Raw genomic sequence first — 26714 nt, 5'->3', positions numbered from 1 at the left:
AGAGTGCATGATGCTGTTGTACTAGATGACTGTTGTGGGTCCCTTCAGACTGAACTTTCTCTCCTCTCCTCTCCTCTCCTCCCCTCCCCTCCCCTCCCCTCCCCTCCCCCCTGCCCTGTGTGGCCTCTTCAGGATGCTTCACACTTCCTATTTCCCTTGTGTGAGTGGGGACACCCCTCACCTAGACAGAGCATGCACCCCACGACCATCACCGTGCTGCAGGTGATGCTTCTTTCCCTTGACCACCAAAGCATCTCTGGGACCACAAGGCATCATGCGCTTCTGTAGCTGGGATCTCTGTAGCTACGTTTCTGTAGCGTCTGCAGCTGGGATTTTCTGGCATGAATGTATCTGGACTTATCATCAAAAGCAAGTGTTGAGAAAGCTCCCAGTGGCCAGGCAGGATGCTGATCTGCTGCTGCTTGGCTTTCAGGGAGCATGAGGTGCAAATCACCCCAGAAAAATTGCATTAGGGGAGCCTCCGGGAAGTGTAATCCAGCTGGGAAGGCTGGTTTAGGAGAGAAAGGGGATGTAAGGCAATAGCGTCAAGCCTACATCATGGGAGCTCTGAAGTATTTTGGAGTTTGGCTGAAACGGCCGAGAGCTGGGGTGTGGGTTTTTATCGAATAACTGCTTCTTTCTGGCTAAAGTGGAAAACATTCCTGAGAAATCTTTAATTTGTCAGTCGTTCATGCAAAACAGCAAATCTGGGCCATGCGCTCCCTATGTGTAAAGTGCGGTCCCTTTAAAATGGCAGGTCCTTTGCTCCACGGGCAGGTTGTGGAGCAGCAGCCCCTGCGCCTCATGCAGCTGCCATGGCCAGTGCCGGCAGAGCTGTGCGAACACGCTCACTGCGCTGCCGACTGCTCTCCTGCGCCTTCCCTCGCACTGCCTGGAACTTGGAAACTAGTCCATCCCCTTCAGATCCCCTCCCTTGCCTGGTTCCTGGCCTTCAGTGCGTTAGAGATGGGCTTTTCCCTTGTGGGACTGGAAAATGATTCATCCACCAGCCCAGGAATGCAACCCTGGAGGCATCGTTTGTGGTCCTCTCCCAAAATGCTCTTCTGGAGCTGGATTTCTGTGTGGAAGGAATGTGGTCTGGAAGAGTCCTCCCCAGTAAATCTTTGAGTAACGAGGACTCAAATCCCGGTCTCATCCAGATCCTCACCAGGGAGTGAAAATATCCTGAAACCAAAGGCGGGTGCAGCAGATCTGCCCCCAGGGCCCAGGACCCAACTGCTACTGGGGTGTGAGTGCCCTGCCCTTTCCTCCTCCCCAGGCTGCCAAGCTTCACTGCCACCCTCCTCCTCCCCTGTTTGCAAAGGGGGCGATGCTGCTGACCCCAGGCGGGGCCAAACCCGTGCAAACCCAGCCAGAGAGCCCATGTGTGAGCGTACGTTGGTGGCATCACGTGCATAGCAACATCCCTGGCACCTGATTATCATCTGTCCCCAAGCAGTTTTCATAAGAAGTGAAATTGCTCTTGCACTGTGCGGATGCCTACAGATAGAGCTGGTGTCCATTCGCTTTGTTGGATAATATGTTTAATCCGAATAGGCCAAGCCCTGGGCCTAAGGGAGGCAGTTCCGTGACTTCTGATGCTTTCCCTTCATGCCAAAAATTGCTAAGATAATACTGCCCTTTGCTGGACGAGCTCTTCATGCAAGTGCTGCTGTTCAGAAAAACAAGGAAACAGAAGGAGAAACACTGGTCAAATTCCACTGGAGAGCAGAACAAGGATGCCCCAAGCATGACCTCTCACTTGTATTAGAAAGAGTCCCACCTCACACAGAAGTATCGCAGGTTTCTCATTTAGTGTTCAACCACAGTCACCAGAACTGCCTGGGAGGAGGCTCTGGGCTCACACGAGCAACTCCCGGTGCCGTTGCTCCAGCCTCTTAACAGTGGGTGGTGTCAGTGTTTGCATGGATTAAGCACCCCTGGGTGTATCAGCCTCACCACAAGGTTTTTCCTGCAAATGAGCACCACTGTTCCTCCCCGGCCTCTCGCACAGGGGTTAGTGGCAGCTGGGGGACACCATCTGTTGTGGGCACCCAAGCCTGTAGGCAGCATTTTAGCTCCAAATGCAACACGGTAGGATGTATGGCCCAAGGGATACAAGAGCCTTGGGTTTCAGCTCTGGCTTTGTCTTCCTGAAGATTATTTCTGGTAAGGCACCTTGACTCTCCAGACTGCGATGTTGCTTAAAAAGTGGCTGGAAGAATTCTTCAATCATTGAAAAACTGTAATAATAAAAATAAAATTGTTCCCCTCAAGTAGCCCTTCATCTTCCAGTTTTTAAGAAGTTCTGTGGGTCCTACTTAATCCAGCCCATTCAACATGTGGTCTTTTACGTGTGACCCTTGGGCTGGTCTACAAGAAGGAGGTGGAGATGAGGTGCAGAAGGCCAGAGGGCACAGGGGGAAGTGCCTACTGCACCCAGCAAAGTGCCTGATCTTCGTTCATCACCTGAACCGAGGCTGTGATGAGTATCAGTGCCCTCCTCATGCTTGCTGCAGCAGTACTGGAGCTTCTCCAGCAGCATGACATGACCGTCTGATGAGTGGGGTTAACAGACCAAGCGCGTGTCAGGTGTAGATGGGGCTCCGTGCCCTTGGGGACCGTGGAAAACAGGGAGGGGCAACACGTAGCAGGATGACAGTTTCTTAGCCTTTGGGGTGATTGATTTTTCTTGCTCCTTCCTGGTTGGCACAGGCAGGGCTGCATTCCTGCAGACAATAACTTGCCACCTGGCCAGCCCCAGCGCCAGCTACCTGCTGTATCCCAAGCCCTGGTCTTGGCTCTGCCGGCAGGTCCTCGGGCTCAGCACCCGGCATGGTCTTTCCTCACACCCCTTTGCCTCCTAAGGTTTGAAATTCATTAACTCTGTTTAGCAGATGTGAACAACGGAACATGGTAAATTGGTAAATTCAGCTCACTACCAGACTGCCTGTCCTGGGGAAATTTTTGCTCTATTTTGGGGAAAGACTTCGGGAACCAATTCAAAATTCCCTGAGAAAAACCCAGATCCTCTCCCAGGGCACAGTTGCCACCTGACATGGTACATGGACATCCCCGACACTGTCCATGTCTGGGCACCGGAGACAGGCAGCTGCTGTGACACTAATTTCATGGGGAAGGCTGGTGTGTGTTGGAAGCAGGGCAGGGCTTCAGGGTTTCATCCCTCACCCCAGCCCTTAACAGAGCAACTTTCTGTAGTCACACATGCAGCTGGGTCACTGAAATGAGAGAGGTTAAAAATTAAGCTTGCAAGGGAGGGTGGAGTTATTTTGTGGGCACTCAGGTATGGTCAGCAACATGAGCAATCAGGTTTCCCACAGTTGTGAAAGCTGCTGGTCTTCTTGAATGCTAGAAGAAAAAAATATAAACAGTGAGAGTAAGAGCTCCAGCAGCCTTTGCCAGTAAAGCTAGCGTGTCCTGCAGCTACACCTTTCAGCATCCAGGGATCCTAAAACACATTAAAACCACTGGGACCGGTTGGCCTTACTGAGTGCTGAAGGACCAGCCTTGTACCCTGCAGGAGAGAAACCCAGGTCACATCTCCCACAGGGTGCGGGCGAGCTGCTGGGGACCTGAGTCAACTTTCTGGCTCTTGCACGGGCATCCCACGTAACCTCATCCAAAAGGCATAAATAACCTCTGTTCGCTCCGGCTCCCACAGGAGAACAAAACATTAATCCCTCATCTTGCTGGCTTGTAGTGTGATTCCCATGCCTAGTCCCGAGGAGCCTGGCCCTCAGGGGGTGTCACCACCATGGCACCAGTGAGTTGCTCCTCCGCTGCCCAAGGGTTGCCTGGGATAACTGCTGCCAGGCTCGTGCACCCATCAACCAGCGCGGCTGTGCCGCCCCTGCCTGCATGGCCTCTGCTGCCAAATGTCTCCTCTCTGCCAGCTCAGCTGACGCTGGAAATCGCGGAGGCTCTGCTTGATGACCCTGACCAAAGCGTGCTGGAATTTGCTGGGTTTCATAAGGTTTTCATTAGGGTGGAGAGGGAGCCCCTGAGGTTTTGTGAAACTCCTGAAGTATCTGTTCAGTGATTTGCAACACCGCCCCGTTCGTAGGGATGTTTGTTTTCACTGATCCTCTCTGCTTTTTGTCTGCCTCTCCTCACTGCCTTCCTCTTCAAGGTCAGCGTGCTGCCCTACCTGGGGGAAACACCTGCTCCGTACCATGGCTGAGGTCTGAGGACAGGGTGGCCACAGGATGCTCAGGAGGCTTCATGAACAAATCCCCAAGCTGGAGCATGGGTGACCTGTGTTTGTTCTTCTCCTTTACTGCCCAGTTCCTGCAGTGATGCTGGTTGGGAAACCTTATCCATCTGTATCCTGTACTCCCTCCCTGGTATTATCCCTGTAACAGCGAGAGATAATCCCTGCTACCATCTTAAGGCAGACATGAGGGAGGTAAACATCTCCATGCAGGGCTCCCACGATGCCTTATCCTGGGATTAAGTCTGTAAATCACCTGCGTTTGCTTTGCGAATGGCTGAATCAGGATTTAAGATCTCTAGAAGAAGATTGTAATTTAATAACAGTAATCAACAGCTGATAGTCCAGATCCTCAGCTCGCCTGCTTGTGGCTTATGTAAAAATAAGAAAACCACTCAGGAACAGGAACACAATAGATTTGTTTTCCTGCACATCGTTCCCCCATGGTTAGACTCTGTGAAGTCCACCACGCTGCCTTGATGCTCACCCCGTTAGAGTCTCCATCTATTTACAATAAAGGGCCAGCTCCTGCTGAGTCTTCATTGCCATCAGGTACTTCCCTAAAGCTTTTTGGCATTCTGGAAAAGCAGGCTAATTTTCTGAAGTAGTAGATCTAAGCTTTTCTAGCACAAACCTCATTCGTACTAGCAGACAGCAAATAACCTGAAAAACAGCAGGTGCCCAAACTCTGGCATCAGCATTAGGTGTAGGGTTTGACAGGGAACTTGGGGTGATGGGTCTGAGGGACTGTGGTCCTTCTGGAAGTCTCCCCAGATAAAATAATGGTGGGAACACATCCAGCTCCGAACTGAGGCCCCTGTGTTCCTCCTCTGGCTGGCAGGCAGCCAGGGCTGCTGTTTGCCCATGCCACGTCACCCTCCCACCTCACCTATCCTGTTTACTCAGTGCACCTGCTAATTCTTGGTGGCAGCGGGCGACAGCAAATGGAGAATGGATCAGAGGAACCCACACCCTGCAGTGCACACAGGCACGACCAGCCACCCCCAGAGGTGGCCACCTCCCCAGCTAGCCCTGTGCCCCGATGAGTTGCAGATGAACCTCCTGAAAGGTGATGCTAGGTCTTTTGCTCTAAGGCAGGAGTCATTCACCAGCAGGAGTCTGGAAGAAACACCCTCCCCAAGGATTTTCCTCCACATTACCCCAAATGTAATTCTGGAAAAGAAAACGCATTGCAGTATATCACTCTGCAAAGCCTCCAGTAGCAGCCAGAGCTCACACAGAAAGACCAGGGGGGGTCTGGCACAGGGTGGCCATTTCCATCAGTGTTGTTATAGCCCATATTTATAGTCAGTGCAGTTATATTCACCAAAGTATTCCTCCTTGCTAGCAGAGACTTAAAGTTGCACCTCCCGCCTTCAAGATGGGTTATAGACATTTTAGGACATAAAAGAGAGGTTCAAGACTGACCAGCAGCCCTGGCAGACCTTGCTGTCATGCTACATCCACCCTGGCCCTCTCACCTTTTCTTTCATAGGGGGGTACTTTCTCCTGTAAGCCTGAGGAAACATGAGCCCCATATCCCCAGTTCACAGCCCAGCATAGCTGGCTTAAAATGGCTTTTGCACTAAGATTGCCAAGCAATAAATTGGAGCAATGGCTACAGGCTGCTTCTGCCTCAGTGCTGTGACCCCTGTGCCAGAGCGACTGCTCCTGTCTTATCCTGCTGCAAGCTTGTGGCTCCAGGAAGACAAACTACACCTCTAGAGCTCTCACCAAAATTATTCCTGCCCTGGATCAGCATTTACCCTTCTGTCCTTAGCTTGCCAAGGCCACTCCTTTCTTCTGAATCAGGAGAAAAGGATTTGCCTCTGTGGTATCTGTCGCTCACACGGCTCCGTGCACAGCCTTGCCCAAGAGCTGTGCTGCAAGGGCTCGTTTGCAGGATCAAGGCTTCTCTGGGTGCTGAGAGCCATTGACTGATGCGAGGTGCCCAGAGGAGGATGCAATGGCTCCCTGCAGCTCCAGAGGATCGTCTCTCTGTCGGTGCAGCGCAGGCGTGCATCGTGGCACTGCAGCACAGGAGCACGCCTCACCTGCTTGCCCAGCACCTTCCCCTGTCCTGAGACATTCCCATTTGCTGCTATTAACCATTAACCAGCACACTGGTAGCTGCCAGCAGCAGCTCTGTGCTGCCCGGTCAGCTGGAGCACTGCCCTATAAAACTGTTTCCCCGCAAAGCCCCCATCTCCAGCGGTCCGAGCCCACCAGGCCAAAGAGCAAAGCTGTGTTCACTTCCCCGCATTAACACTCCCTTTGCAGGCAGCTGGGCCAAATCCTGAAGCTGGTGCTCAGTCCCTCACAGCTGCCAGTCATCCCTGCCTTGCTCACAGGTTGGATGCCATGGCTGGCTGAGATGTACTTCTCAGGAGGGTCTTTTGCTTTTGGAAGGTATATGCCCCAATAAGTGAGATCTTCGCACATCTTATGGTCAATATACATGCATGTGTACTGCTTCCTCAACTTTTTCCCCATCCCCAGGAGCACAGCAGATAAGGGAGCAGTAAATTATAACCAGTTCTCCTCTATCAGGTCTATAGGCAGACCTGTAAGAGGCACTATAGATTTTCATTTGGCCATCGTGATTTTGTAGGGCCGAGAAGTGCCTGAGCGAGGCTACGTGAGGGATCTATAGTAAAATGTCACATGCTTTGGTTGTGGGTCAAGGAAATGTCTCCTGAAGCATTCTCAGAAATTCATGCAAAGCTTTGGCAGCTACAACTCAGGACATTTAACCTCAAGTAAGTAGTGATGGGTCTTTGCACCGCTGTCTTGAGCAGCTTTGTGGGGTTTTCTTTTTACCTCCTTCCCTCACTTTTCCAAAGGGTGAGGCCCTTGCCATGTTATCTCATCTGCAGGGTTTGGCCTTTCCCCTCTTCCTCCCAGAGCTCCAAATGCAAAAGCAGGGTGGAAATACCTTTGCAACGTGTCATTTTGCAAATACATCCTTGGCAGAGCCTGTTTCCCCATGCACAATGTTAACCTTGTCCACAGGCATGTGGGGTGGCCAAGCCTGAGGCAGATGTGGGCCATTATACTGCCAAACCTTGCTTTTGCACTTCAGCAGTCTTCCACCCAGCAGCTTCTGATTTACAGCAGCATCAACCTGTGACAATGTCTTCAGTGTCTTACGCTTGCACTGAAAACAGCCTCATCTGCCATCTGTATGCATAAAAAAAAAAATTAAATTAAACCACAAAGTCTTTGAGCTCTGGGAACAGAGTCAAGGCTTAGGACCAGAACATGAGTGCATCAGGTCATGCACATGGGAAGAACAGCCGGACAGGAACATCTCAGATAATGTTTCAGTTATGAAAGTCAGGCTATTCTGCTTTCTACCAGTACTGAGTTAAACTACTCGGAAATAATGTTTTATGCTCTATAACCCCATGGCATGCCCAGTATTAGCAGGAAGCAAAAGTGCCTACAGCTCAGCACTAAATGAGCCCATGTTTTATAACAAACATTTTCTTTTCCCTTGGCATTGACTGTTCTAAACTGCTTTACATATATTTCTGCAGATCTGGGCTCCTTAAAAGCTTACCAGGATTATTTACTACTTTTTCACTGTGGTGATGGAAAGGAGTGGGGACAGGCAGCTCAGACATCACCTGTGCATGAGCCTGAAGGGCATTCCCAAAGCTGCGGGTATGCGAATGACATCCTTCATCCCAGAGCTCAAATTCATGTAGCCGCAGCCATGGAAATGGGTTGGTTTACATCAGCATCTATCAGCACTGAAAAGGACCCAGCCACACAGCAGCTATTAACGAAACCCTTGGTGCTGGAGCTAATGACGTCATGTGGCGAAAGGGGAACCAGTACATGATGGAGTTCGGTGCCAGTCCTCTGGGATCTCCCATCTTCCAGTGCCTCCCACCACAGCTGCCAGTGTATCACTCTCACTGCGTATCACCCAAGCCAGCAGTGGGCTTGGGGCTGACTCCCAAGATAAAAGCAGCCCTGTCACAGGTCCCCATCTTCTGCAGACTGGAGGAAGACAGAACATCATTCCTCTGTTCCCTGCAGCTGAGGAAGCCACTCAGCATGATGAAATGAAAAGAGCAAAAAATGAAAGGTGAAGGCTGTTAGGGGTTTTGTGAGCTGTAGCCTGCTGACTTTGAAGGATAAATTGCTTTCTAAGGGTCAGTTTTGCATCTTCAACCATGAAACTAAGATCTCTGAAGTGCTCCTCTCGGGTATGGGCACACCTGGGCTGAGTAAGCAGGTTCAGTGCACGCCCTGGTTCGCAGCTATCTGCCATCAGTGGTACACGGGTCTGTAGCTAATGGCACCGGTATTTCGGGCACTCTTCCCATTACAGGACTAAGAGTGGTCAGTGGACAAGATCTGTGGAAATTGTAGATTTAAACCCGTTCTACACCTGATTTAGCTGATGAGCTGAGCCATATTTATTTTCAGTTTGTGTGGGTTAATCCAAAAATTTAAGGAAATGGCAAGAGAAACTTGAGGTGTAGGAAGGGAGGGAATTGGATAGTTCCCAGTCCAGAGAGGTCATGTAGTTTCCATCCTTGGAGATATTTGAAACACAGCTGGACACAGCCCTGGGTGCCCCAAAGGCAGAGCCACCGCCTGATGACAGTGTAAGAAGTGATGCCTCCATCCCCCTCCAGCCAGGGCTGTTCCCTCCACCAGCAGCAAGCAGCACGGTGCAGATGCCAGGCAGGAGCAGCTGGGAATGAGAGGAGATGGTTTGTCTTCAGGTCACCCTCAGCCAGAAGCATCAGGGCATCTGTCGGAAGAGGTAGCTGCGTATTACAGCTGCCCTTCACAGATACTTTTTTTCTTAACGCTAAGCTATGACATTGCAATGAGTATCAACAGGTGCAGCTTTCCACTGCAGAAGGTGGCTGATGCAAACGCTGCCAGCTCTGCTGGGGTTTTCTGGTTTATCATTCATCACCTTTCTCCCAGGAGGGCAGCCTGGTTGCATGCTCCAATGCTCTGTCACATCCCCGTGTCAGCCAGGCACCTTGGTGACAACCCTTACCCCTGCTCCCCATCACTCTGGGCTGCTGCACACCCAGGACCCCAGCCAGGCCCAGTTTGGCCTTGCAGGGAGCGCAGGAGCCGGCTGAGCCCCTCTCCCCTCAGGCCAGCTGTGCCAAAATTCTGGACAGAGTCAAGGACGGGAGCTGGGACGTTTGGCCCCAAGCGTTGGTGTGGCACCGAGCAGCACCCCACCGTGCTTTGTCCAGCAGAGACAGAGAAAAGGGAGGCGGGGGAAATCCTCTCCTGCCCTTTTCAATCTGGACAAAACAGGTTTCTAATTAAAGCAGCACTTAATCATTATTGCCTCGTGAATGCAGAGCTGGTGGATATTTGATGCAAGCAGAAAGTTGGTTGAAACTCACTCACACCGGCTCCCTCTGTGAGCCTGGGAATGGGTGTGCTCTCCGGGTAGGAGTGTCCCTGCGGTTAAGTAGAGGATTGAATTACCGAACACTGCTGTTCCGAGCTGACAAGGTAGCAGAACAGCAAACAAAAAGTGCCTTGGAACGAGCTCACTGAAGAGGACAGAAGGCACGGGGGCTGTGGAGGAGGAAGACCTGCGAGGACACCGCGCGCTTCCCAGTGAGGTAAGGAGCTTCCCTGCACCCCTCTTAGATTTATTTCTAAAGGCCAGAACTGTTTAAGGACTTTTGTTCTGCGGGATAGTAAGAAACAACAACAAAAGATAATTAATGGATTTCATATTTTGTTAAAAACTGCTCACCTGGCGTAAGCCAGGATGTCTTTACTGAAAGCAATGAGCCCATCCTGGTCCGCGCTGTTCAGGGCTGGAACAAGCAGCTCGCTCAGCTTGCCAAGAACCCACCCGGGCTACGTACGGGCTCTGAGGACACATGCTTTTCATTTAGCTCTCTGCACAAACTGGCTTTGATTTCATGCAACGAGCAATTAACAGCGTTCTGTTTTGGCCTGGTTTGTTCTATGCCTTGCTGCTGTGGGGATTTGCTTAAAGCTCACCTGCTTTTTCAAGCGGTTACACGGCCAGGCAGTGACAAAAAGCTGTTGGAAGTTCTCGTCAATAGGTCTTGTTGTGTCTAATCGATAGATCTGCTAATGGCTGAACTGCTGGGCTGGTTCGCTCTATAAGCACAGAGTGTTTTCTCATCCTGTTCATTTGAGATGCAAATCGCACTGAGATAAAATTGACTTCTAATGGCGTTGAGCTGCGGGCTTACTTGCCAGTATTTTTCTTAGGTGTGCCTATTAAGAACATAAATATTTAACACAAAGGAGAACCAATATGAATTAGCATCCGTGGGAGGTTCACACTTATTCAAGGCTACCATAGCACAGGTGTAAACAAATGTTACGACAGCAGAAGGGAACCGGTCCTACCAGAGCAACACTTGGGCGGTGAATCATCCAGGTGCTCTTTACAGGCTGCCACTAAATGTGAAGAACAGAGCCTGCAAAACAGAGATTAGACCATCGCAGAGCATCAGCCTTCCTTTTTGGTGGGGTTTTACCGTTCCCAGCTGCATGGGCTGAGATACCAGTTGGAAGCAAATGCTAGGACAGGCAATAGCCTGCATGGTGCACATCAGGAAAGCCCTGACAATCTTCCCTTGCCTTCCTCCTGGCAGAGCCAGGTGAACCTCACAATCTCCTCCTACTCCCTGCAGAAGCAGGCTGCCCCTTCCCACTGGCAGACTTCCTGCCTAGGAAGTAACTCATGATGTTACTTCCTAGGCAGGACTTTGCAGCAGCAGTTGCCAAGGTCTCCCAGCTGGGAGCAAAGGTTTCATGCCATGGCCGCAAACAGTGTCACCCTGGTCTCCTGCCTTCCCCTGTATCCTGGGGCTCCCGGTTAGTTTGAGATAATAAAACTCTGCTCTTGCATGGCCAAATGAAGATGCTCACAATGTCTCCTGCTCCTTACTGTGGAGCTGCACAAGTGTTTCTGGACTTTAAGCAAGGAGGTTGTTAGCTTTTCTGCTACGGACCCTCCGGGGAGCTGTGGGACACGTCATGTGGATGAGATGCACCATGGATTCTGTGACTCGAGGCTGGACCTGCCCTGCAGCCTGGTCCTCCAGCACCACCCATGCTGTGATCATTGATCCCCAGCTGAGGAGGAGACCGGCTCAGACACCTGCCCCATGTTTGGAAGATGCGGGGGCTCTGCTCTGTACTGGGCATGTCCTGCTGGACCAAGGGCCTTCCCTCAGTTTTAACAGAGCTAAATACCTGGTAGCCCACTATCAGAGCCCTGGAATGCCCTGTGCAGTGAGGAGAAGCTCGAGGCACAGTGAAAGCCTTTGTGCTACCTTTGTTCTACCTGGCCTGGTGGCACTTTAGCCACCCCTGGGGAACACATGTGCCACCACCATCCCTCCTCAAGGTCCCTCCTTCGTCACAGGGAATGGGCTCTTTTGCAGCCCTCTGAGATTTGTCCTGGACTGACACAAATCCACAAGTTGGGCTTTCTATGTATGAAAAGCCCAACAGCACAAGGAAGGACTCGACACACACGCCAAATATCTCTGCTCCAGCTCTTTGTTTTTTCACATATATTCTTCACCTTCTGTTGGCTCCTCAGAGAAGCAGATCATACAGTCACAAGGGGATATACGCTCCTACGACTCATTAAAACCTCTCGTGTCCTCCCTCTCCCCATAATACAACCTTGGAAATGGGCCTAATTATGATTTATCCTGGATGATTATACATTTCATCCCATTCTGGGTGTAAAAGCAATGCAGAAAGAAGTGCTTATTGTCACTAAATCTTTGCCATCCTTGTCTGAGAAGTCCTGTGAGATGTAATGTTAATTTCCAGCATCAGATGATGTGCATTTGATTCAGTTGCCTTGATTTCCAGGGACCTCTACTTGAAACAGAAATCCTACCGTTTGTTATCTGTCTTTATCTGAGCCTATTCATGCTTATCTGAGGCCGTGCTGGGTAGAGTAACAGTGAAACTTGTTATTACTTTATATCCACATCAAAGACATGAGACACAGGGGATGTTAAATCCTATGCTTGAGCTCCGTCCTGGGCAGTGCCTGTGGAATGAGCTATTCAGAGCAGCCGACCTCCCCTCCCCTACCTAAAAATGTCCTGTTGCCATGCCCTGGGATGAAAGAATAGGTTTCTGTCTGGCCTTTTATTTAAAACTGCTCTTAAACTGAGCAGGGTAAGAAATAGGCAGCACTAGAAATCATGTTCTTTTTTGGGTGATGGAAACTATGTAACCACTCTCCCTTTGGGAGAGTGCTAGAGCCTGAATTACTATGCTTTGTTGCTGCCTATGAAATAGCTGTCTGGGTCCGGGTAAATCCCACCCATCCCAGTCTTTCAGATGCCTGGTTCCCTTCCCTGTGGTCAGACAAAATTCCCATTGGCAGCTCTGGGCGCGAAAGGCCGTTCCGGATGTATGACTCTTTCTAAAGCTGTTTGCAGGATTTGCAGGGATGTTTTATTCATTCGGCTTTGTGCAGTTGACGTGCTACTCTCTCAAAGCTTGCCTTCATTTCTGCCAAGAGGGGATCACACACGCTTCCCACGCTCGTGGGCTGTGGTCCTGCGTGGACGGAGTTTCACTCCTTATGCCAAGCGAGTGCCAGACGTGCAGCCCCCCGGGCCGGGGCTGTGCTCCTTGCTGTGCTGTGAGTGGAGAGCTGTGCTCAGGTGTGCAGCAGCCCCAGAGCTGGGCAGCATAGGGTTTAGCTCACAAAACCTTGGTGCACCAACACCATCCATCATACAGCACATGATACCACAGGGGCAAAGTTACACCTCCTTATTGCCCCATGTCCCTCTGCCTCTCATTCCCAGTAATCCACCCCATCTCCATTTACCCCATTGTCTCCCTGGACCCTTTTCCTAGCACAAGAGAGAACAGCCACCAAAATTCACCTTGGGAAGGAGACACAACCATGGGGACTCTTGAGGATGAGATGGTGCTCCTCAAGGAGCTTAAAGTGAGGAGAGGCAGGTGGAGACTGAGTGGCACCCACAAAGCCACAGAAGGACCAAGAGTGACCTTGCAGCTCATCCTGGGCTGGAAGGGCTGGATGAAACAGTAACAAAGACATGACATATGTGGTGCTGAATGCAAGCCTAGAGGTTAACACTAGTATGGGTGACTGCTACCAAAAAACTGGGAGTTTCTGGTGTTCCCTTGAGAGAAGATGCTATGAAGGGCTGGCTCTGTTTCAAAGACTTAAAAGATCATGAAAGGCAACCCATACCTTGGCTCAGCAGCCCGTTCTAGTGGAAGCCTGGGTTGGGTTGGTTGCTACCTATTTGTTTTGGCACAAGCATCATGGTTTAACCCCAGTCGGCAACTCAGCCCCACACAGCCGCTCACTCACTCCCCCCCAGTGGGGTGGGGTAGAGAATGGGAAGGGTAAGGTGCAAAAACTCCTGGGCTGAGATAAAGGCAGTTTAATAGGTAAACCAAAAGCCATGCAAGCAAAGCAGAACAAGGAATTCATTCATCACTTCCCACGGCAAGCAGGTGCTCAGCCACCCCCAGGACAGCTGGGCTCTAGCACCAGTAATGGGGACTGGGGAAGACAAATGCCATCACTCCAAACATCCCCTCTCTTCCTTCTTCTTCCCCATCTTTATGTGCTGAGCATGACGTGGTACGGTATGGAATGTCCCCTTGGTCAGTGGGGGGCAGCTGTCCCACCCGTGTCCCCTCCCAGCTCCTTGTGCCCCCCAGCCAGCGCTAGTGGGGTGGGGTGAGGAGCAGAAAAGCCCTCGGCTCTGTGTGGGGCCTCAGCAATAACAAAAACATCCCTCTGTTACCAACGCTCTTTTCAGCACAAATCCAAAACATAACCCCATATCAGCTTCTGTGAAGAAAATTAACTCTACCCCAGCCAAAACCAGCACAACAAGTTCGGTGTCTTTCCGCAGAGGTATGTCAGCCAACATACACAAAAGGTGAGCTTTCCTTTGCAGCTCGAGAAACAAACCTTCCCCCCTGAATAAATCTGTTGCATCTCATCGGGCCAGCGATGGAAATGCAGAGTTACGCACAGAGCACCATGCTTAGGTTCAGGTCGTTTCATTTGCAATCTGAAATGTAAACCTGGTGGGGTTTTTTTCCAGAAGTCTTGGGTTTCTCTTCCCAGTTTTCATGTGATGCTTGCAGGTCTGACCTGGAGCAAAACTGCAACAGCCCCTTCCTTTTGATAGTTAATATCAGTCTTGCTGCTTTCCACTGGGAAGCCAATGCTGTAGGAACCAGTTCTTCAGCTGGTCTGAGTGGAGCCAGACCAGCACCCCTGCTCCATCACCAGCAAACAATGGTCCTGATAGCAAGGGCTTATTCAGCTCCACTAGTTAAACTGTGCACCAGGGAAAACCTGCTTTTTATCTTGCACACGTACATGTATGCACATACACACATGTGTGCATTCTCACAGTAAATATAAAACTTAGATGCAGCAGCAAAAATCATAACTCATACTTGGGTTTTGAGAAGGATGGGCCAGGTGGGCACCGGTACTTGGGTTTAACTGCAGCTTTATTGACGGTGTTTGGCTGAGTTCACACTGACAGGTCTGGCAAGCAGAGTCTTGGGGCATGATGGATGGGATGGAGCTCCCACACCCGGAGGTGAAGGGCAGCCTGGCATGTTGGGCTCTGCACCCAGGGGGTCCCCATAGGCCAAGGGGACAGTACGTCCCCCCTGACCAAGACCCACTGCATCTGCCCTAGACTCAATGTCAGGATGAGGTGAACCACTCAGGGAGAGTCCTTCTTAGACTTAAGCACCCAGAATTAAGAGGCCCAAGTGAGGATGGATGAATCCCAGCATCTCTCCCCCTCTCCTAGCCTCCCTCCAGGCTCTTTTAACCCTACATAGGAAGCAGTGGCCTTTCCTCAATTTCAGCTGGAAAAATGCCTTCTTTTGAGGCTCTCTCCTCAAGTCCCAGCTGTCACACCCTTCCCCTAAGCTTTTGAAGTTCAGGTGCTCCCCAAAGCTCAGGTAGGTCTCACACAGGTGACCCAAACACCCATGCTCTCGTCCCTGATGTCTCAGCTCTGGCTTTACTTAGCTGCAGTCATTTGCTTAAATAATGCTCCATTAAAGTGCTGGTGTAGGAGAGAATTGTAACTTTTTTCTTGGAGGCGGTGAGTCATTAGAAGTTAGTTTGTGGGAATATTTCTAACCTTAATGACTTCTCTGGAAACCAGGAAGAGGAATTAAAATGGCTTCAGCTTTGTTTTCCTCCTGCGTGCATCTCCTGCCCTCACTGTGGCATGAAGCCCTGCCTTCAGATGCAGTGCTGGTCCCGAGTCAGCGATCTCTCCTTCTCAACAGGGGAGAAAGAGCTGAAAGAAAGGAGAGATTTGTTCGTAACGAGTTGGCAAGCTACACGCTTGCCTTTCCCTTGGGATGGCTCCATACCGTTACTGACTCAATAGCCTCACAAAGAGGAGCCAGAGGTGAAATGGATACCTCTGAAGTAGGTGTGTGCCAGGCTGCATTTTATTATTTGAAAAGAATTCACCTGGCACCTTAGCAGAGGTAACGCTGCTGCAAGGCGCTTGCACGCAGAGTAACAGCTTCTTGTGCTACTGTTTTTTTCTCATGGATCTTCAGAGAGAGGTGGGTTTGCAGCAAAAGAGTTTGTTATCGATCACTGGGGCCGATCTCGGGGGGAAGTTACTGCAGCTCAGACTCTGCTGCTGCTTCTGAAAGCTTTGAGTATAACAGGGCTGCCCTCGCCTTGCAGAGATGCTACCTGCCCGGGAGAGCATGCTGCTTTCAAAGACATCCTGGGGAAGAAGGACTTCCCAGGAGAACAGCCAAGAGCTGCATGGGTGCTCTAACCTTCTTTATAGGACACCCAGGCAAGGACTGCCAGCCTCCACGTTCAGCCAGTTTGCTCTCCCTTTCCCAGCGCCAGCCACTGCTGAGCACTGGGCTGTACATCCAGTGGGATGCATGTGGAAACTCAGACTGCATGACTTGGGGGTTGTGGCTGGTGTTAAGGCTTTCTGATTTAATTGTCAGTACATTGTTCTTACATTGTTGAGAAGTTTGCTGGGACAATACAGCTCTACTGTTCCCAGGACAAATAGTCAGTTGTTAAAATTTTAGAGGGGGGATTCAGAAATAGCAGCAGTTCTGGAAAAAACTCCTACAAATCAGTTTCCCAAGACCATCTGCTTGAAGATCAGACTGCTGGAAAGCTACCAGCACTGAGATAAATAGAGAGGACAAAGGAGGTCATAAAGAGAGGTGTGGAGAGATGAGAAAGATCTTCTGGATGGAGTGAAGCATCGAGCTAGAATTTATGGCAGGTGGAAATTAGGCAGCTGCAGGGACTAGTCAAAGTCAGAGGAGATAAATCGTGCGTTGCCTGCCCTTCGAAATCAGATGTCCTCGGAGAAATTTGAGGAGACAGATGAGATACAGATCAAGGGCTGTTGCAGCTGGGAAGGTGGTTATTCCCCAGGAACCTAGTATTTCCTTGTGCTCCTTGCTTTTAAGTGAGGATCGATGGTAGGATAGGAGAATTAGTGCCCAGCCCATCTGCATGTGGCTCACAGGGGGCTGAAAGGGAAAGGCTCAGCACCAGCAGGTTTCTGGGAAAAACTATGTATACACTACTAAGTCAGAGATGCCAGAAAGACAGAGGGCGAAGGCACGGGTTGTAAGAAGACACCCTAAGCTAGAGGTCTACTTCTTGGGATGGTGGTTGGAGATGGGGTGGATTTCCAGGGTTCAAGAGACACACCAGGTGGGTCCTGCAGAGACTGGTCAGCTTTTTTCAGACAGGGCAAAATGGTTATTGTTCTTGCAGAACTTGAGAAATTACTTGGTTAGGTGGATCCAGGTTTGTGCATCCTTCAAATTTACTGAAAAGGGAAATCAAACATCTCCTGAGATGTAGAGCCCTTCCAGTTTGAAAGGCCATTATTAGCATAAATTCATCTCAGTGGTTCTCTTCACCCCAGGCTTTTCGATCTTCGCTCACACCCTGAACAGACTTTAGCATCTCAGTCCTCAGCATCCCAGCCCTTGCCCCATGAGCAAAGAACAGAAAAGACCAGTCACCTGTGATGGCAGGTAGCTGCTTGGATGAGACGTGGTCTTGTGATCCCTGGCAGCCACTCATGGAAAAAGGCAAAACCTGCCCATCTGAACCCAGTGAAGTCCCTTCTTAGCTCCAGAGCCACTGAGCCTGAGAAGGTGTGCAAGAAGCTTTTTCACAATCTTAGTTCATCCTGTCCAACACCCCATCTCAATTTTTGATCCACCTTTACTTAAGAGAAGACTAAAAAAGCCCTTCAACCCCTTTCATGATCCACACAGATGATTTTGGTAGCATGGATAGGGGATCTTTTCTGACCAGTGGGGGCAGGTGAAGCATGAAGGTCAGTCCATGTTATTGCCTTAATGCCAACCTGATGGGAGGGCAAGGCTTGCTGAAAGGGCAGTATCTGAACAGGGGCTCACAGTCACCGACCCCGCGGAGCCGAGCCAAGAGAGCACATCCCAGCCATTTCGCCATCTCATTTCAAAGACATTAAGTAAAGGCAAGCCTGCCAGCTTCCCTAATAGGCTGTTCCAATATTTAATTGCCCACCGTGACCAGAAATGGCACTTTATTTCAAGGCCTGTTTTATGTGAATTTTAGCTGCCATGCAAGAGCTCTTCCCAAGAAGGCTGAAGTGCTCTCTGTGGTCAGTCACGAGCGTTTGTGCAGAGCCCTCAGCATGCTGGCCACACTGAGCTCCTGAACCTTGCGGGACTTAGAGGAGGAGGGTGCACCTAGCTGGGCTTTTTCCTCTTTTGCCACTCCCCAAAACTCATATCCCATTCCCTGCCTCATCATCGTGTCCCAGCACATCCAACATGGGTAAGGCAATTCAGCTTCTCTGATTGCAATCCTGCTTGTGATTGTGCAAGAGGGTAGGAGCCGTCACCGACACACACATAGGCATATGGATATGTATGTTGCAGGTGCTCTTGCCTATGCAAACTTCGCCTTCCTGCCAAAAAATTGGAGGAGGATATTATATGACGGTGTGACAACACGGGAGAGAAGCCCCATTGCTGAGCCTCTCTCCCTAGCATTTCCACCTGAGATAAAAGCTACTTTTTCTCCCCTTTGCAACGAGAAAATAAGACAGCTTCCATTGGCTGAGTGCTGTACTTCTGGACAGTCACTCACCAGGGACAGTCACCGTTCAAAGCAATAGTCCTGAGCTGATGCTGATGAGCCACACAAGGTAACCCAACGCTGAATTTCATTCCTCTGGGCAAAACAAGAGTTAACTGCTGTCCTCTCTGCAAACAAAAACATGGCACCTACTTGGGCCCAGATGCCCAGCTATAATGGAGACAATGAAAGCAATTCAACAGCCCTGGTTTACCTCATCTAATGCCAGTCCAAGTATTCCCAATAATTAGGCCTTTCAGCCTGGAAAGGCTGGAGCCACAGCTGCTTCCTATTTTCCCGAAGCTGTACAGAGCATTAGTCATTTCACTGGGGTTTTTTAATTACCGTGACTACAGCCCAGTAAGTGTGCCGCCAAAACCCAGACAAGCCAAATCAGGCTTAATTCAGAATGTACTTGGGGAGTTTGAAATTATCTTCTATCCCCTTTCAGAGTCCTTATTTTCCCTCCCCACCCAAACAGCCCAAGTCTCCGTGAAGAAATGTCCTGCTAGGTCTGCTTTCTCAACACATACCAGGTGGACAAAACGAGGTCGTGAATGCTGGCACTTCCACCCCAACTGTTATTCATTAACTGATCTTGGGAGTGACCTTCACACTTAATTAGTCATCTAGTCCTTCCTAAAGGCAAAGCTTTTCCCCACGCTGTGCTGATTGGAGAGGGGATGGAGAACATATTTAGCAAGCAGGAGCATGGCTGTGGGTTTTGGCAGTGGGTGAAGGGGAGTGGGTGTAGCAGAGACCCATCTGCCCTCAGCCACCAGCTTTCTTACCTAGACCACATCAGGGAAGGCTTTGCTTTTAGCTCTGGAGGCTTCAGGTTGTCCTGGCTGTGACATCCAGCTAAGAGGCCAGACACCAACATTTGGTTTCCAGGTCCTCAGCCCTCACCCAACAGCAACATTTGCTCTCTACAGTTTGATTTATACATCTTCACTGAGGGATGGTGACCCAGCAGAGCAGCTCCAAGCCAGAAGTTGTCTTTGCTATGTAGTGGCCATGTCTCAGCCTGCGCTAATGGTGTGAACCTGTCTCTTCTTACCGTGGTTGTGGGAGTCTCTGAAGATGGTGAAAATAGAGTAGGTGGCCCTGGAGGTGGATATTGGGCAGCTGCATGTTACTAACATGGAGGCAAAGAGGTAAGCTACAGCTGCTTTAGTCTCTCTCTCCCCTCTTCACAGGTAAAGCCGTGTCTGTGTACAAGGAAGCAAATGTCCGTCCTCGTAACCAGTTTTTTTGCTGGTGAATTCCTGCCCCGGAGGCAGTTGGCTCCTGCTTCTTGCCAATCAGCATTTTACCTGGTGCTGGACCAAACTGGTTTGATTGATCTAGGCACTGACCCAGACACTGCTGCTTAAACCCCACAGTGAACCCAAGCCTCTGAATACCCCCTTTTTATTTTTTTTAAATTAGAAAAGTTTCTGCCCTTCCTCCTGAAGCACAGATGGGAAGTTTGCACTCCATAAATACTGGGTTTTGTGTCTGGTCAGGAGTTGAATTATGGGATCATCTGATTAAAAGCTCACATTAAATCGTTAATGAAATGAGCTGTCTGATTATATAAGTCATATTCCTATTATTTCTAACTTGGCCACCAACTGAAAGAAGCAGGGAAGTCCAAAGAAACAGCCAACCATGTCTGCTTCACGCTCCCCCCAGCTTGATGACTAAGGAGCAAGGGAGGGACAGCATTTCCCAGAAAAGTGGGGACCAGCATTAATGGACAGGTTTCAGGAGCAGAGAACATCCAAGATTCCTGTTTTGAGTCAGAGGTTTGGGTGGGAATTGGTAGAACACTGCTGGCTTTCAGGGGGTTTTGTCCAACGTAGCTGTCTCCGCTCAGAGGAATCTCAGCATCCTTTGGGTTAACTTTTCCAATGGGAGAGGCTGGGAGAAGCAGGGAGCCAGCTGTGTCTCACAGCTGGCCAGCTGCTGGTTTCCTGCTGCCTTTCACAGGGAGCAATGTCAGTTTTGCTGAAAAACTTTACCCCCCTGCATCCTCCCTCACATATAAATGTCTTTGCTGGCTTTGTTTTCAGATTGTTCCTATTTTGATGCTGGAAGGAAAAACCCTAAATAAATGTAAAAGATGGCTGAGGGAAGGAGGCTTTGCTTGGGTTTTTCTTTGATAGGGACTTTTTGAATGCCATGCTAAAAGAAAGGAAAAGTCTTTTCGTTAAAGATCTGAACAGGGATCATGTTTTTGGCTTTAGTTTCTGATAGCCCTGGGCTTCACAGTAGGTGAGTCAGGATGCCATTCAGAAAAGTGTCTAGGTCCTCTGCAGGCGCTGAGATACCTTCCTGGATCTGGCTTTTAATCTGTGTAGCTCTTAATTACCTTTCTGGGAATTGAAATGAAAAATGTCTTTTTTCCTCCTTGCTATTTGTCTTCTTGCCTGGATCCTATCTGGAGGACCTGAGAGGGAGATGAAGGTTGCTGAATGTGCTCCTGATAGGTACATGAAGACATGTGGACTCAGTCTTCCAGAGTCCTTCAGATCTGTGTTCAGGACGGAGTGAGCGCGTCTGACTCCTGCTGCAGGGCGCTGCCAGGCCGTAGGTGCCGGCTCAGTTCACACAGCGGCGCTGGGGCTGTGCTCAGCAATGACTTTACGGTGCCAAGTGCAGCACGTCTCTCCATGCTCTCGTAACACGAGCAATAAAGGCGCTTTCTGGCAGGGGATCATCTGCCTTTGTTCTTTTCCTCCTTCAGAAGTTTATTCCACGGCTTTATGCAGTTTGGTTTTCATCTTATGGTGGCTCCGTCGCTGTGCCGAGCCGTGGCACCGTTCCTTCTCGGAGGCGGTTTCCTACAGCTGAGCAGAGGAGCGCGGGGGGGGCTGTGGCCTACAATCAGGGCAGCCTTTTCATCCAGAGACAGAGCAGAAAATGCAGTCAATCAAGTTGTTTTTCACATAATACAATCGTTCCGTCTGTCATGAGCAAATGCAAATCAGGGGAGCGCACTGGCGAAGCGAATGAGTACAAAACACAGGAATCAGTGAGCCGTGTTTTCTCTCGAAGCCAGGCCTCGATTTGTGAGCAGGATTGACTCATACGGGAAAGGCTGATACGGGTCTTGCCCCTACACAAACACAATGTGTCCCGTGGCCACTGCAGCGGAGCTGAGCTGCTCAGGAGGCACCTGCGAAGCCCCCTGGGCCAGCCAGCTCTGCTGGGGTGTAACTCACTGTTTTCATCTGCGTTGGGCTGGGGTTCAGTTTGTTTCAGGAGCTTCCCCTGTAAACAAGCTGGGTTCAGAAATTGCTTCTTGAGCAAATCCTCTGCTATCCAAGCAGTAGGAACAGGGAGCATTGTGAATGGTAGTCCTTTTTTCTTTTCACAGATAGTAGATAGGAGAGAGGATGGATAGGAGACCTTTGCCCATCAGGGGGGCAGCTGGAGATACCAAAAACATGTCGAATGGCCCCAGGCACCTTTGTACAGGCAACTGAGAGCCACCTCTCGCCCATACAGGCAGCAAAGCCTAGGAAACTGCTTGGCTATGTGTAAAGTAGACACCTGGGTCATCATTTGGATCACTCCATATGCTCTGGTGACTATGCTGTGCCCATTGACCTTTATGAAGCTGAGAGCCTGGTGCCCTGCCCTGAGATACCTGTCTTAATTTGGACCTGAATGCCATTCTGAAGTGGAAGGGCTTCATTCCTTAAGCTCCCAGTGCCCCAGGGTACCTGACCTGACCTCCAGTGACTGCTCCAGGAGGGCATGGGTCTCCTGGAGGTCCACTGTTGTCTCTGCCACCCCTTGTGCCATGGTGGGAACAAAGCAGTCCTGATGTCAGGTCCAATACCCCAGCAAATCCTTTCAACCTGTTCAAAATCGCACACCAGAATAACAGTATCCTATCCAGTCTTTGCTGGGCTGTGGTCCCACACTTTGCTTGCCCCACCTTGAGCATGGATAGCCTGGGGATGGGGGTTCATCCCACCTAACTGTTGATAACTAGAGCTGTGCTCTCTTCATAGTCAGCACATAGATATAGAGATACTTCAAGGTGTGGATTATCTGTAGTAAACCTCCACTGACAGTAAGAGGAACCCAGCCGGCTAGCATACTTACTGTTGTATCCAATTATATAGTTATTTTGATTTTTCTTCTTCCTTTCCCTTCTAGCTCAGACTGCAGGATGACAGACGGTGACACAAATCTCCCAACTATCGAGAGAAAGCTGGGACTGCAAATATGGAGCATAGAGGTATGTCAAGAGGCAATGATTACATATGTCCTCTGTGTGTGTGTGTTTCAAGAAAGAGATACTCCTGAAGTAATCTGAGTAGCAAAAGAGGGTCTTACAGACAAGATACAGGCGGGAAACAGGAGACCCAACGTCTCCCTGGGCAACTTTTAGCATGTTATTGCTTTGGTTTCCTGCTCTGTAAAACAGGGATAATATTGACTAAGAAAACATGAACGTGGTGGGAGTGAAGCTGTTCCTCCAGCACTGGAGGCTTTCTCACCTGCTTCGGAAACCAATACAAGGCTGCTTTAGCACACCAGAAGTAAATTCCCTGTCTGGCCAAGAGGAGGGGTTGTGCATAGGTAACCTCAGCCTATACCAACAGCTGCTGCGGGGGAGGCACCCATTTTTGCAGCAAAGGCATCCCGTGGGGTTTATTTGCACTTCATCTTTCTCTTTCCCGCTCTGATCAATGGATCATTGCATGGAGAGATACTGCAGCCTGCAAAGTCACCTTCTGCTTGCGTGGTGGTTGATTTTTGGATTGGATGTGGGCTGTGCTGAATTCTGCCTTTTTCTGGCCCCATTCACCAAGAACATCCCCCTGCAATAAGAAGGGGTCCCCTCAGTGAGAGGGGGCACATACTGAGGTGCAGAGTCCACTCAGGGGAGCAGTGGGAAGGGGCATCGACACAGGTCTCCAGGTCGTGGTGGCCCTCTACAGGTCCCACTTATGTTCCAAATATCACCGGGTTTTTGCCTTTCCATTTCTCTCCAAAGCACTGTACTAAGCTTCTTTCCAGAGGATCTGTAACTAGAGACGTGTTGGTTCACAAGGGTCAAGCTGGTATGCTGGGAAACAAGTCAGGCCACCAGAAGAATGTATGTCTCTAATTCCAGGGAACCACAGAGCCAGTTCAGGCCCAGGAGCTGCATGTGTACTGGTGGGTGGCACATCCAGGCACCTACAGTGGGCAGGCATGGCTGGTTAATTGTGCACTTGCACCAGCTGAAGTGTGCAATTAGGGTCTGGAGGGGTGAGGCACATGATGGTGACCTCAGGTCTGTCTTTTCTCGGCACTCCTAGTTGCTGTGAATCCCTGGCAAAGTGGTCATCCTAACAAAGCTCTGAAAGTTATCCTTGAACTTAAAGGTACTGAGTAAAAACCATGTCACAAAACTAAACTTAGGATGAGATGTGCTCACTCCCTTGGAAAATTCCCTATAAATGCAAGCTCTGGAGCACTCCAGCCTGACCTCCAGGTCTCCTTACTCTGGACATACAGGACTGCAGAAGGGCAAGGAAACTAAAAAATACTTGTCAATCTGTCCAAGCAGCATTATCATTCGCCCCCTCTTACCCCTCAGTACTTCGGCATTTCCCCCAGAAGTGGATTTTCCCAGCTCACAAGCACATTCCTAATTCTTCTGTCTCCAAACCCTGATCGTCACCTTAATATTTCATGCACCCCAGCTGTCTTGCTTCACACACATCAACTTCTGGCTCTGAAGTACTATCAATGACCCAAACACTCATTTCCTTACAGAATATGAAGATGGTTCCTGTACCTGAAAAGGCTTACGGGACTTTTTTTGAAGGAGACTGCTACATAATTCTGCACGTAAGTAAGGCTGACAAGCATTGGTCTCTTTGGTGGGCAACTGGGTCGACCCTTTTCATTTAGCTCCAACTTGGATCCTAGGTACCCTCACTGTGGGTAAAGTGGTTGTGCATGTACATCCACCACCTTAATCATGCACCTGAATTTAATGTGGCTGTTGCAACACCACCGTGTGTTTAGTAAATCAGAACTCCAGAGAAGCCATTAACTCAGTAATTAGTTGATTAGAAGATATCTAATTGTAATGGAGTCATGTCCGGACATGGCGAAATGGCCAGTACATTCCTGGCAAATTAAATAAAGGCCCACATTTGCATGGCTTATTGGGAGTCTTTTGAGGATGTGAGAGGTGGCCAACTGGAGGGTCTCATTTTCAGCAGATGATGTGAATTATGGAAGTGTGCCACCTACTCTGCATCATGCAAGCAGCAGACAGGCTCTGCAGCCCCTCTCATGTCCCCATTAGGATGCTTCATCTGTCCCACCCAAATCTGATCCAGACCTACTTGTAACCAGCTAAACCCAGGCTAGCCAGAAGCATGAGGAACTTCTGAGAACTAACTCTACTCTATGACCTTGTGTTCCCGAAGCTCTGTGGAAGGATGATGTGTTGCACTCAGCTGCTAGGATTCTTTCCAAATCTCTTCATCTGCATAGAGAAGTCCAGGCCCCCTTGTATCAAAAAACATCCGTACAGTGGAAATCAGAATCATTTCCCCCTTCCTCTGTCTAAGTGTCCCTCCTGCAATTGTCTCCATCAGTCGAGACAGCAAAGCCTCCCCTATCCCACAACAAACAAATGCACATCTACTATATACATCAAGCTGGGATAGCAACGCAGAATGAGTTTCCTGCTCTAATTCACCATGTATGTGCCTTTATGCTGCTGCCTTTCAAGCGCTGAATCAATGTGGTAGCAGGTACCCAAAGACATGCTTAGAGCAGAATATGAGTGTCCTTACAAGGAGCTGACTGTAGATATTGGTATAGATTTTGATGCTCACAGACTCGGCTTATGTTGCAACAGCTTCCCCAGGTAGAAGAGCTTGTAACCAGCCCACTCCTCTCTTTTGCCCCTGCAGGTGGGAGGGTAAAAATACTCATCTTTGCATTCTCATCTCCACTGGAGGCCCTCCAAACAAAGATTGTCCACAGGACAATGGGACTTTGATCATCTTCAATAGAAAAGTAATAAATTGAGTGATTTTCCCCAAAATTAATTATCTGTGCCTAGAGGAACAGAGGAGCTGTATTTTATTCTTCTACTGTGTTTCGCTGTGGTATCGCTGCATAAAGCAAATAAACAGAATTTAGTGTCAAATCCAGTTTATAAAATGAGCTTTTATTGCCTTTCCCAGATGTCCATGATAGGGTTTAACACAGTAGGTGCTAAAAAATAACTGGTACGACTCGCATAACGAAACACACACCTGTTCTCAGAACACTTGCCTCCTCTTTCTAGGCTGTTGGGTTTTTCTGTAATAAGGTGCATCACAGCATGCACACACAGGCTCAGCTTCATTTGGAGTTATGTCTGTTTTGCAAGTCAGCAGGATTTCAGAGGCAGTTTGTGTTACTGTGTCCTGTGACATGAGAAAGAGAACAACAAGAAAGGTAAGAGAGTATCTCCAGGCAAATAAATAGCAGTGTACATAACTTTTTAAACGGTGATCTGTGAGAAGAGTAAAGTTTAAACATCAAACTCTACAAAAGTAGGACAGGTTGAATGCATTAATTTTTGTAATTGCACAGGTGCTCAGTTTTCCTTGATAACAAGAGTTAGAAAAGAGGATCAGACAGGAACATACTTCAGTTCAGTATGTACGTAAAACCCACAAATGCTCTCCTGAGCAAGGCCCCTGGCTCCAGGCTGAGCTCCCAGGGAGCATCCTGAGGATCCATCTTGCCTCCCCTTGCTCAGGACAAAGGCAGAAGTGGGAAAGGCCCTGGGAAAATGCTGTATGGTCACTTGGTTTTGCCAGGTCTCCCTGGCCAGAGATATTATTTGGAACGTATATATGTGCTGTGTCTTCATCCTACCTCATCTTTCCCACCTCTTCCAGACCAAAAGAACCTCTCGTGGCTCTGCTGTGGACTTGCATTACTGGATTGGCAAGAATTCATCTCAGGATGAGCAAGGTGCCGCGGCCATGTACATCACCCAGATGGACAATGCGCTCAGGGGGAACCCTGTGCAGCACCGGGAAGTGCAGGAACATGAGTCTGAGACCTTCCAAAGCTATTTCCGCAACGGCATTATGTGAGTAGCACAAAATACCCTGCACCATGGTACGTCATGGTCCCTGGGATTCCCTCTGCTTCTCTACATCTCAGCCATCAATAATTCAAAAATCCAAAAAATATAGATCAGCACTGAAGTTGGTCAGAATTCAGAAGGAAAACTTCCCATTTTGAAAGAATTATTAATAAGCATTGAGTCTGGAACCATGTCATTCT

The 26714-nt window shown here is 49.5% G+C and overlaps 1 protein-coding gene across 3 annotated transcripts in view; it reads left to right on the top strand.

Annotated features, from left to right (window-relative positions):
• The first annotated feature begins 9564 nt into the window (after positions 1-9564).
• VILL (villin like) overlaps positions 9565-26714 on the top strand; it is a 37655-nt gene continuing 20505 nt past the window's right edge. Inside the window, exons 1-5 of one of the 3 annotated variants that reach the window (XM_027791727.2) lie at positions 19087-19573; positions 20848-20890; positions 22572-22653; positions 24183-24257; positions 26321-26517. In XM_027791727.2, coding sequence (XP_027647528.2) covers positions 19549-19573; positions 20848-20890; positions 22572-22653; positions 24183-24257; positions 26321-26517 — 422 coding nt within the window. In that variant the 5' untranslated portion in view covers positions 19087-19548. Of the gene's footprint in view, positions 9850-19086; positions 19574-20847; positions 20891-22571; positions 22654-24182; positions 24258-26320; positions 26518-26714 lie in introns of those variants that run through there. The other 2 variants (XM_055805434.1, XM_055805433.1) reach the window with 2 other exon arrangements.

Source organism: Falco peregrinus, chromosome 5 (assembly GCF_023634155.1).
Source record: "Falco peregrinus isolate bFalPer1 chromosome 5, bFalPer1.pri, whole genome shotgun sequence".
Lineage (NCBI taxonomy): Eukaryota > Metazoa > Chordata > Aves > Falconiformes > Falconidae > Falco > Falco peregrinus.
This window is presented reverse-complemented; position numbering and strand designations above follow the sequence as displayed.